This window comes from Penaeus chinensis, chromosome 35 (assembly GCF_019202785.1).
Source record: "Penaeus chinensis breed Huanghai No. 1 chromosome 35, ASM1920278v2, whole genome shotgun sequence".
NCBI lineage: Eukaryota > Metazoa > Arthropoda > Malacostraca > Decapoda > Penaeidae > Penaeus > Penaeus chinensis.
This window is the reverse complement of record NC_061853.1, coordinates 5,540,124-5,552,623: the sequence shown is the minus strand read 5'-3', so window position 1 is coordinate 5,552,623 and position 12,500 is coordinate 5,540,124. Positions and strand designations below refer to the sequence as shown.

The window sequence follows — 12,500 nt, the reverse complement described above, 5'->3', positions numbered from 1 at the left end:
TGAGTAGCAAGAGACTCCTTGATCACAAAGTACTTGTCGAGCCATCTCTGTGTCAACAGAATTTACTCCTATGATCTGAATGACATGGAAATCACATATTGAAAATGGATGGGTTGATGGAAACTTGCCACATGAGAATTTTGACTCGTGGCCATGGGGGAACGGAGGAACCTCATGGGTTTCATAGTCCTCGGATCATCCAAAAACGAAACATATAATCGGCAATTATCATTCTCGCTGTCAAATCATTATAAAACATAGAATGACAATCTTTTTCTGTCGAGGTAGTGGCAGGGTATAAAAAGTAGCAGGGCTAAAACTTTCCATAAACAGTTTTCAAACCACTCAAAGTGAGCAGGACCTACGGTGTAAACTAAACTGATTTCCTACAGCAACATAGTGATGGTACAATATCAATCAAATACTGAAGGTTTATAAGCGCCCCCTTTATCAACTGCCCCCCCTTCAGAATAGTTCTGGATCCGCCCCTGTCCATGAGTGTTCGTGTGTGCCAAGTTTATAAGCCACACACCTGTGAGTGCGTACTCAATTAAGCCTAATGCCTGAAATTTGGCTAATTGTGGTTAATGAAACACCCGGATCCAAGAGGATCCATGTGGACATGGCATATATTTCATGCCATCCTAGAGCTAAATTGTAGTAATAAAAGCATTGAAAAGATTTTAACACTTAGAGAATAGTAATAATAAAAATTAGGCTACTACTGGTTTCTTCTTCATGAATGATATGACTGATTTGTATTTTTGCTCCTTTCCAGTTTCCACAATGGTTACAATACCTTTGCAACAGGAGGTTCTGATGGGTATGTCAATATATGGGACGGCTTCAACAAGAAGCGCCTATGCCAGTTCCATCGTTATCCAACTTCCATATCCTCCCTATGCTTCAGCAATGATGGTACGATTGATCTTGCATTTTTCGTTATAGCAATCTAGTCTTTTAGAATATAAGTGTAAGATGTTGCCATTAATGTTTAGAGATACTGTTCCATATTCAGACTCATGCACACGTACACATATGCACATGCATGCACGCCCCAATACGCACACGCGCACGCACACACTCGCACTCGCACTCACTCATTCATTCACTCACTCATTCACACTTAAGGTAGATAACATAAGTTAAACATAAGTAACATCAACTTTTTACCCTCCTGCAGGTAACACACTAGCAATTGCTTGCTCATATATGTATGAACAAGAGGAAATTGACCCCATGCCAGAGGACTGTATCTTCATCCGTCGTGTGACAGACCAAGAGACGAAGCCAAAATAAGGAGCCAGAGCAGACAAGGAGCTTGCATCTTTTACAGTAATCCCTCTGTCATGATGTAGCAAAGAGGGCTGTCCATTACACGGGTCCAATGTGTGTCGGTGGGCTCTGGGACGTTAACACTCATAGTACCTCAATTTTGTATATGGTGGTATGTATGTATGCCATTCTATATGAAGTGTTAGTGAATTTTAAAGTTATGATTAGACCAAATATTTGACCAGCACTTGTTTAGTGTAGTCAGATAAAAGGTGCTTCTTTCATATCTTTTAATAGTTTTCTATGTATTTTATCAGTAGCTTGGCAATTCAGGCCTTAATTACTTTTAAGCAAATGGGTAAATATGCTTAATAACCTCAAAATGTCTTTACCATTGTTTTCAAAGTTCATTTTCAATGGGGGAACTTGTGAATCCTGTATTCATATTCATACAGTTTCCAGGAAGGTCTGAAGAAGAATACCAGCTAATGTTTAGAAGATACTGAATGAAGTGGGCAGAATTTTTGTGAATGCCTTTGTTGGTTTTATTTTTCTCCATGTGGATAGTTCCTGAATATTGAGAGGTACAGCCCACTTTACAAGACTTTTGCAGTGTAGATAAATGATTATCGAAATGTGTTTATTAATGTATTTTTCAATTGCAACAGTACAAAAGTGTCAGAGGTTATTTCACATATTTACCACTGCTGCATATGCCAAAGTATGCCTAGGGAGAATTACAATGTCAGCAATAACTACATAGAATGGTTCCATCCTCCTTAGAACTTGATAGCATTTGGAATAAGGCCCACCGACCTCTGCCTTCTTTTTCATGCCTCTTTTTTCCTTCTTTTGTCTCATTCTTTGTTTCCCCATCATTATGATATGAACAGTGTAAGTGACAATTCTTTAACTATCAAAGAAAAGTGTATTCAGAATTTCTTTAGCCAGCTTGTGGTATAAAACATTTTTATCTTTTGTTTTAGTTTTTATTGTCCAATCCATGAATTTATCTTTTGATAAATTCTTTGATGTTGCCTACTTCACAAAGTATACCAAAATTACAATACATAAATGCTATTGAAGCTTTTGTTACTTCAGTTATTATCAATAGCATTGTTATTATTATTATTATCATTATTATTATTATCATTATCATTATTATTATTATCATTATCATTATCATTATCATTATCATTATCACTATTATTATTATTATAATTATTATTATTATTTTTTTTTATATTATTAGTATTATGATTATTATTATTATGATTATGATTATTATTATTATTATTATTTTTTTTTTTTTTTTTTTTTTTTTTTTTTTTTTTTTTTTAATTATTATTATTATTATTACTGCCACTAATTTTTTCCTCATGCCATTTCTCTGCTTGGCTCTTTCTATTGCTTGAAACCTATAGATCATGTTTCTTTGTAAGAAAAGAAAACAAAAAAATATTGCCTATGAAGCTCAAACAGTATACCAACAAGTGTGAACCCTCAAGCTTGCATGTAGGTAAAGGTCCAGTACTTTGAGGTACGAGGTATACTAAAAATGTCCATTAAATTATTTTGACATGTATCTGCAAGATGTGTTTAGCATGGGCTTGTGAGATATTTATCTTTTGGAGGATTTTTTAGATGATATTTCCTTAGTGATAGAACTATATTAAAGCTTTCCTTTTACTTAACCTAGTAATTGGAAGAGTTATGTGCATAATTTTATATTTTGATGAAAAACTAGGGTAGAAGTGCAAATTCAGTGGAGATGGTTGAAACTGTCACTGCCAGAATAAACAACAATAAATACATTCAAAGAAGGATTTACTTACTTTTTTCTTTTCTTTGCAAGAGATTATCTTTTCCTCAATGATGCTTGTAATTTAAAAAGACGCCAGAGACTTGGTTATAGTATTAATGCTCAAGGATACCATTCTTGTCATTCAGATGGCAATTTTGTTGTTAGTTGCTACTGTTTCATGTCAACATTAAATGGGAATTGAGTGATAGTTTTACAGGAAAGGAAAATGAAGGAAATTACTTTCTTTTTATCTTTTTAATACATTTTCCTTCTATTTTCTAAGTCATATTTAAGCCATGGCTTCTGCTCTCACTTTGTTTCAAAGATATGAAAATAATAACGACATCTGACAATTTCAGCTACAGTCACCATGGAGATTGTAAATGACTACTAAAGTTGCTGCTGCATCTTCTCCTTTGATTCTTCCTCAAAATGATCTCTCTGACCACCTCCTGTCATTAGTCTTTTGAATCCTCCTCCTCCTCCTACTTCCTTTCCTTTTCATTATGATTGTCCTTCCCAGTCTCATCCATTTTCATTCTGTCCTATTTTTGGTAGCTCTATTTCTACTGTTCTGCTGGCTAAGAGCTTTCAGTGCCATTATAGTAAGAATTTTAACTTACTTGTATCTAGTGAGATAACATCAAGTTATTTCAAGTGGTATTTTAATTTTACAGCACATAATGAGCATAAAGTTTATATCAAGAGACTGAAAAAAAAGTTGTATTTCCAGTAAATGCAAAAAGTTGCTCTTCAAAAGAAGGAAAGGCACTCACTGGTGGTATTGAATGAAGACCCTGTATAAATAAATTCTAGAAAGCACTTTGTTTTCTTTCCTTCCCTTCCTTTTATCATTTTGGAAGTACACTTGTACAATGTCGAAGGGATCTACCGTGAATCAGGATTACATTGACAGTTCCTTTAAATGCACTTTTATTTGCGTACATACAGATACAAATGCTAACCTTTCTTATCTTTTACACAACTGTAATAATGATGGTTTACCATACTTGGCTGACAATGTCCTTTCCATTTTAACCCAATGGTGCCAGGTAATCACACCATATCTCATATCCTCAGCTGATGTACCATTCCCTTGAGTTTTTTTTTTCCCCCTCCTCTAACTGCTGTTAATGTTGTTATTAACATTATAATTATTATAAGGATATTAACAATACATAGCAATAAAAGATTAAAAAAAAAAAAAAAATCTTTGAATATCAAGGAAATGGATAAACATGTGAGCTAGGTAGGATTAGTGATTGACCTTGTGGAGCCATTTATGTGTAAAGACAATCGGTATACAAAAAGACAGTGGACATGGCATGTATTTTTGCTATCCTGTCAATGTTGGGTTAAACACCGAAAAGAGTGAAATTTGTTTCAACCTGACTGGTGGGAAACCTCAGTCCATTTTAATGAGATATACTAAGTTGATTGCCCTTGTTTAAAAATCAGCTAGCCCAAGATGTCACGAATTAGTGTTGGGTCTGTGGGCAAAATCATTCATTACCTTCTGCATTTGCAAAAGTGGTCTGCTCGGTGGGCTCCCAGGCTGCATAGTTCCAAGGCTCTTGGCCATGTGCCAAGAAAACCAGGAGGACTTTTTTGACAGACTAATTACACAAAATGAAACTTGGGTCCATCACTATGATCAAGAAATTAAGGCCTAGTCTAAACAATGGAAGCACTTGACTCACTCCCCCATGGTCATGCGCACTGTCTTTTGGGGCCAGCATGGAGTAGTGATGATGGATTTCTTGACAAAAGTATTATACGTACAGGAACTTTATACACTTGACTGCTATAGAAATTGCGGGAGGCCATCAAAACCAAGTGATGTGGAATGTTAACCAAAGCTGTCCGCCTCCTACAAGGCAACGCCCCTGTTCAAAACTCCTGTAGCTATGACAGCCTTGCTCATCCTCCTTATTTATCTGACTGTCACCTCTTAACGTCCATGAAGTAATTTTTGGAGGGCAAATGTTCCCAAGATGAAACTGAAGTCATTTCATGACTTCAAATACAACCTATGGACTTCTACAAGTGAGGAGTCCACAGCTGCACAAATCAATGAATGTTTCACTCTTGGAGGGTCTTATGTAGAGAAAGACTAATAAATAATAAGCATTTCTGACACGAGCCTTACCCACTGATACCGAGGGCCTTCTCATAAAATACAGGCCTCTACTGAATGATTGCTCTTTTAAGAACTGTCTTCCTGGAATATGTCTTGTGGTGGTTAAACTTTCTGAACATAGTGGAAATCATCAGCTCGATTATGCCATACACAAAGGAAACAGAGGTATTTTGTATATCCACTGTTGGCCAAGCAAGATGGGATATACTATTTTGCTTTATTCTTTTTGTTATATTTTTTAACTTTTGTCAAGCATAAATAACAGTCGGTTCCATGCTCTCTCTACACGATGGAGTTGTGAAGGGCATGTTTTTTTTTTTTTTTTTTTTTTTTTTTTTTTTTTTTTTTTGATACCATTGCCTGAGATTTTCATTACAACTGCGAGCAAAGTGTGGAGCCCATGGTTTGTCCTGATCAACAACTTTAAAATAGTTGTAGTAATGCTGCTTTGTCTGTGTAATCATTTGACCCCGTTAAAGAGTAAATGATCCACATATAAAACAACATATCAGGAGAATTCACACTCCTATGGATATTTCTCCCCCCCCCAAAAAAAAAAAAAAAAAAAAAAAAAAGTTAAATATAGAGCAGAAAACAGAACATCACTTGTATAATTATGATCGAACATAAAACCCTTGCATCTGTATATTCTGCTTATACTGTATGTATATATAATGATATATCAATATTGGCCCTGAGCCAAAACTAGGTGTGATAGTAACAAATCAATTATGCTAAAAGTAATTTCTTAGATAGTGAACACAAAATGTGTTATTAGATTTGCTCCTGCAACATGTGTTTTCCAGTGTTATATATTTGTCAGTTGGAGCAATAAAGTGGATGACTTTGGGGCAGAACTCGAGGCAAACTTGTTTCAATATCCTGAAAATACTTGTAAGGAAAAATATTTGTGATAATTCTACCATTGATAGTCTTTTATTGTACTGAGGTGATGTATCATACAGACATTTGCATTTTGTACAGATGTTATGTAAATAGATTCGTTGTCTGTAAGAGGCGAGTTATGCACGAGAATAGGCACACACCGCAGTTTCCTCCTGCAAGACTGCGCGTGCTTAGGGTTACCCTCTCTACCAAAGCCTCGCTCACTGGGCGAGCGAAGCTGTGTTGTCAAATGTTTGGCGGAATCTTTCTAGACACTTCGAAACTACACCATGTATGCCATACATCTTAAAGTTTTCCTTTTTTACATCATATATTATATGAGTTTAACATTATTATATTAACTTGGCTAATAATAAAGTTTGATTCAAAAGCCACTTTAAAATCTGACAATCTGTCCGCGGTGGCAGGTCGCACGCTGAAAAAGTCCAATCTTAGCGTGGCGCGCAGGTCGCACGTGGCAAATACAACGTGCCACACCACTTCTGTGTGAAAGATTTCATACGTACCTGTATGATTACTTTCAAGTGGCGTGCCATATGGAATGCCACTTTTCCTGTCATTCTCTGTCACTCTATCTCTTTGTCCTTTTTTTTTTTTTTTTTTTTTTTTAAGATATTTTCTCTCCCCCTCCCCCCTCTTTCTTTGTCTCTCAACCCCTCTCTCCCTCCCTCTCTCTCTCTAACTCTCAACCCCCTCTCTCTCTCTCTCTCTCTCTCTCCCTCACTCTCACTCTCTCTTTCTCTCCTCTCTCTCTCTCTCTCTCTCTCTCTCTCTCTCTCTCTCTCTCTCTCTCTCTCTCTCTCTCTCTCTCTCTCTCTCTCTCTCTCTCTCTCTCTCTCTCTCTCTCTCTCTCTCTCTCTCTCTCTCTCTCTCTCCTGAATCCTGTGTTTACCCGCCCCTCAGACAGGGAGCGGGTGAGGTGCCTCTGTCAGCATGACTACTGTTGCCATATTGCCCCCCCCCCCCCTTTCCGACGTGTTGCAAATGTATCCCATAAAAGGGAAAGTAGTAAAGGAAATGAGAACATGAGTGACAATGAGAATACATGCGAGCGGGAGAAGAGGAAGAGGAACGAAGAGGGAACCGAAGCAGGAAATCAGGATGTTGCCGATGTGAATGGCAGGAAACGATTGCTATTCCCACAGGACTGCGCTATGAGTTTCCTGAAGAAATTAAGGCGGGTCATGGAATTTGGCCACCGTGATTTCGAGCCACTTATGAAGGAAGGCAGAGGGAGGCCGTATCTCACGGTACGGGCAGGCGAGGCGGAACAGACCCTAACGACTCGGGGGATACAAGGGGACAGTGATGACTGTCCTAATGGCTGGGGAAAAGCTCACGAAAGTGATAATTTTCCCGACGATATTGGATCCCGAATATCTGTTGACGACGACAGATTTGTATGGGTAAAGAGGCATGTATCCAGGGAAAGGGGTAGTGCCAGAGAGGGTATTCATCTCTGGAGCGGGGGCGTAGGAGGGTAGTACCGTACGTGGAGCCGCCAGTCATGTGCCTCAAGTGCTGCAGATGGGGCCATAAGTCATGGACCTGTCAGCAAGATGCTCGATTTATGTTCTGTGACAGAAAGCAGGACTCTAGAATCTACTGTACCAGAGTAGATAAGGGAGAAAGGGTTAAGCCTTGCTGCTGTAACTGTGGAGGCTCCCACAATGCCGGATCCATGACATGCAGGGCGAGGCCACAACTAAAAATTATTTCGGCGGTTCCCCAGCAAGGAATCGCAGCACAAGAAAAAGTGCCGGCCACCACGCAGGCAGAGGTGCGGAGGGAGGCTACGACTTCAGTCCCCAACGCCTGCTGTAGGGCTCACCGCGTGTGGCACCGTCACCGAAGGGCAATGATCAATCTCAGGACGAGCGGCAGGAAGTGAAAGAAGTGATGCGGATACTTCTAGAAAGGAAATATCCGCAATTATCCAGATGATGTAGAGGATGGATGTTATTGAAAAGAAACTGGAACAAGTTTTTAGTTTTGATTCCATTTATTACAATGGATATTCTTGGTATGACATACTGTCTGTTTCATTTTGCTTCTAAACTATCCCCTGTGTGCAAGGGATGGCCGGGGTTACCATCCACTGGCGGCGAGGGATTCGAACGCAGGTCAGCAAGATTGCTAGACGAGAACGCTACCGCTGCACCACACAGGAACAAGTGGTCAATGATGCCGAAGAACAAAAAAGGGGAGAGGAGGCTGTAAAAGAAATTCCCCCAGAGACAGAAATGGGAATTAAAAATATTTGTGGTCCTGCAGAGTGTAGTATAGATTGTAAAATAACTATTAAGGGGAAAGAAAGAAAAATAAGAGCAGTGTAGTGGGAGGAACATTCTCTGCGATCTTCAGGTCACCCCTGCTTAAGTACAAAGACCAAGAGAAAGGCAACCATTCAAAAAAGTTGGAAAAATACAAGGACACGATAAAGGCCTGATGAGAACTGATCAAGATGAGGATGGAAAACCATCGTGTTATACCACTCTATTGGTATGGAAACCATTGACTCTGAATACATGTATTTTTGTATTTTAAGTATTGTATATATTCTAATCTGTTCACATACCTAAGTTCTGTGAGCCCACACAGGGGCTTATTAAGGTGGGGTGAGAATAACCTACGTTAACTCATACTTTTAAAATGTAAACTTTTGTCTCAATAAACTTGTCAAAGTAATAAAAAGTCTCTCCTTCCCTCCCTTCCCCTCTTTCTCTCTCTCTCTCTCTCTCTCTCTCTCTATCTATCTATCTATCTATCTATCTCATTCTCTCATTCTCTCATTCTCTCTCCCCCATTCTCTCATTCTCTCTCTTATTCTTTCATTCTCTCATTCCCTCTCTCTCTCTCTATCTCTCTCGCTCTCTCTCTCTCTCTCTCTCTCTCTCTCTCTCTCTCTCTCTCTCTCTCTCTCTCTCTCTCTCTCTCTCTCTCTCTCTCTCTCTCTCTCTCTCTCTCTCTCTCTCTCTCTCTCTCTCTCTCTCTCTCTCTCTCTCTCTCCATACTCTCTCTCTATCTCTCATACTCTCTCTCTCATTCTCTCTCTCCCATTTTCTCATTCCCTCTATCTTTCTCATTCTCTCTTTCTCTCTCTCTCTCTCTCTCTCTCTCTCTCTCTCTCTCTCTCTCTCTCTCTCTCTCTCTCTCTCTCTCTCTCTCTCTCTCTCTCTTTTTTTTTTTTTTTTTCATCAGCCTCCATTCTAAAGAAACTGTGTTGTGAAAACGTATATGTATTACCGTTCACAATACAGTCCATTGGCCCCGACCTCGCCAATGGCTGTGGCCATCATCCATATTTTGTTTTCTTTGTTAATCTTTATTTCACTATAAGATATATACATATTACAATAGAGTTTCCCTTAGTCTACTTTCTTCCACCGTCTCCTCGAAGTCGGTGTCTCTCACGCTGGTGTAGGATGGCGGCTTTGATCGCGTCCCACGAAGGCAGAGGAGAGAAGATCTCAGGAGAGAGAACGACAGGCGGCATCTCATCCACGCTGTGACGCAGCTTCTTGATTGTTGTTTCTTGTCTGCCAGTTGCTGCGCCAGGATAGCGTAGAAGGCCTTTGCCCTTGGTGCCATTCCTCCTGTGGTCGTGAATACAAGGGGCGTGAAAGTCCCTTGTTCCACTTCTTCTATTCGTTCTCCATATTCTCGGATCTTGTCGTTTTCATGCCTTCCGTGGGCAGCATGTAGATCCTGGTCCCTGTTGCTCTGCGCCATAGGATTAAAGATCCTTACATCGAAGAATGCTCTCTGGCCTCGGGCCCAAAATCCTCTGGCGCTGATGTCTAGGGGAGCATCCTCTGCGGTGTTTACCGATCTCAGGGTGAAGCTTCTTCCTCCAGTCGGCAGAAGGTCTGGTTCCACCCTCACGTCATGGCAGACTTCCCTGAGCATTTGGGCAGTGAGGTCCCTGACTTCATCATGCCGTATAACGACAAATCCTCCCGTCTTACAAGTCATGGCGTGATTTGTGTTGAAGGGGGAGCCACATGAGCAGGATTGTGGAAGTCCATCCATATGCCAGCCATACCTGAAAGCCAAGGCATCAACAAATTCCTGTTTGTTTAGGCTAAAACCTTTGGCTTTAATAGGTAGTGCCGTGAGCCAGTTGGATGCCCCCACTTCCTGTGCCATCTGCATTCTTCTCTGCTGGTCCTCTGATAGCTGTGGTAAAAGATTCTCTAATTCAGCTTTTTGTTTTTTTTCCCTAGTCTTCGTTATTTCTAATATCATTTTTTTCTGCTCTGCCTCGTTTATTTCCCCTTGTCTGATCTGGCTTACTATATGTTGCGTCAAATGGGATGTTAATCGAACAGAGTTCTGGTGCTCCGTGTCTGATATTTTGCATGGGTTGATGATTCCCATGCCTCCCATTCTTGGCGGCAGCTCCAGGATGGCCCTCTCTAGATCTGTAGGGTTTCGCCCACCTGAGAGGGCTGGGATGAAATCCCTCTTGATGGTGTCTTCTATGGGCTGTAGGAGGTGTCTTATGTTTGGTACTGCCCTCATCAGATATTTCCACTTGTGCTTTAAGCCAAAGGTGAATGCGGTATAAGCAGCATGTGGTTCTTCTTTTGCGATTTTAGCTAACCGTTTAATCTCTCCTATCCATCCTTCTACTCTGGATTTCACAAAAGTTTCTTTTGTTTGTTCAGTTCCTAGGACAGCTCCAAGATACTTCTCTCCATCTGCCTTAATTTGTATCTCCAAGTTTCCAAAACATTCTTTTGCTTTTTCAATGTTTCCGGGTTTTACAATTAATATGGATTTCTGGGCATTGGGATGGTAGCCTTGTGGTGGTCCATGTCGTTGAATCAGGTCCCACCATTTCCTCAGGTCATTTATTTTTCCTGCACCTGCCAGGTCATCTGCATAGGCCACTTGTTTCACCTGCGTTTTTTCATGGCTTATATGGTCCTGCAGTCTTAATAGACCAATGGCATACATAGCCATTGCCACTGGGTCGCCTTGGGTTGTGCCCTCTGCAGATTCAATGGTGTCAGAATTTCCTGTGTGTCTGTCGCATATAAACTGTTTGGCTGGTTTTCTGTATAAATTCTCTATGTACATCGCCAGACTGGGGCATTTTATCCTCGTATTATGGATTGCTGCTTGACGGTTTATGTTGTTAAAAGCGTTTGTTGCATCCACCAACAGCACTGCATCACAGTCAGGGTCACTGTATATGGTTCTCATTGCATGCACTGCTGCCTCACCTCCTGCCTTCTGTCCAGCACAAACTTGCAAGTTTCCTACTGCAGCCTTAATATCGTCTTTTGTCACCTCCATGATTGCCTTCCCTACTATTCGCCTTAGCACTTCACTGACAGCAATAGGGCGGCAGCCTGGTTTTTTATCAAGGGCAATGAGACGGCAAGCAGTGAAGGCCTCTGTATCTTGGCAGGTTTCAGTTGCCATTTTTCTTGCCATGGCTGCAATCGTGTTGCACAGGTCATTCGCAACACTACCGTATCTCGCATGGCTTAGTATGTTCCTCCAGGCTTTGGTATCCATTCCTGAGGGTCCAGCTGCACCGTTTGTGTGGAGGGCGTGTTTCCTGATATCTTCACCTGTAATTCTATCAAATATTGCTGCTGGTGGTGGGATGTAGGTTCCTCCGTACATTGTATCGGGAGCGGCTTCTCTCGCTGGGGGGTGCTTGTCTCTGAGTGCCTTACGTGTAGTGTCATCTAAGGGCAAGGTCCCCGCTGCATCATCTGGTGCCAGTGCTCTTATCGCCATTGACACTTTCCCTTGTTTCATCATGCCTGAGAATTTGGCCGTTGTATCTTTCTCTTTTACTTTTTTCCATGTTTTCTTTCGTTTCTTTTGTAGTGCTTCCGCTTCAGTTAGAAGCTCTCTTATTTCTCCTCTCTTCCACTTTTCCATCCTTCTTTGCACAGCCTTGATGTCCTCAGCTGTTTTTGACCGGCCGTGGGGTCTCTGACAGATGAGCTGGGGCAGAGCGGCGACAGCTTTCAGAGTAAGCGGTTGAAGATGCGATGCGTTGATATATTCGCGAAGTAAGAAATTGATTTCTTTTATGAATTCTCGCGTTGCGTTGCATTTGGGAATTTCAAAAAGGTTTGGGCTGAATGTGATAATTTTATCGTATATTTCGTTGGTCAAAGCAATCGCCTCTTCCAGATTGTGGGTTTGCCAGTATCGCCCGGGAGGGTCTTGCCCGGTTTCGGATTTTATCTCTCTCTCTCTCTCTCCTCTCTCTCTCTCTCTCTCTCTCTCTCTCACTCTCTCTCCTCTCTCTCTCTCTTTCTTTCTCTCTCTCCTCTCTTTCTCTCTCTCTCTCTCCTCTCCTCTCTCACTCTCTCTCTCTCTCTCTCCTCTCTCTCTCTCTCTCTC

At 40.8% G+C, this 12,500-nt stretch overlaps 1 protein-coding gene across 3 annotated transcripts in view; it reads left to right on the top strand.

Moving 5' to 3' along the window:
* The window catches only part of LOC125044341 (mitotic checkpoint protein BUB3-like), a 17,595-nt gene extending 15,342 nt beyond the window's left edge, over positions 1-2,253 (top strand). For all 3 annotated transcript variants that reach the window (XM_047640962.1, XM_047640960.1, XM_047640961.1), the window contains 2 exons: positions 779-918; positions 1,184-2,253. In XM_047640962.1, coding sequence (XP_047496918.1) covers positions 779-918; positions 1,184-1,299 — 256 coding nt within the window. In that variant the 3' untranslated portion in view covers positions 1,300-2,253. The remainder of the gene's footprint in view (positions 1-778; positions 919-1,183) is intronic.
* Positions 2,254-12,500: the final 10,247 nt, after the last annotated feature.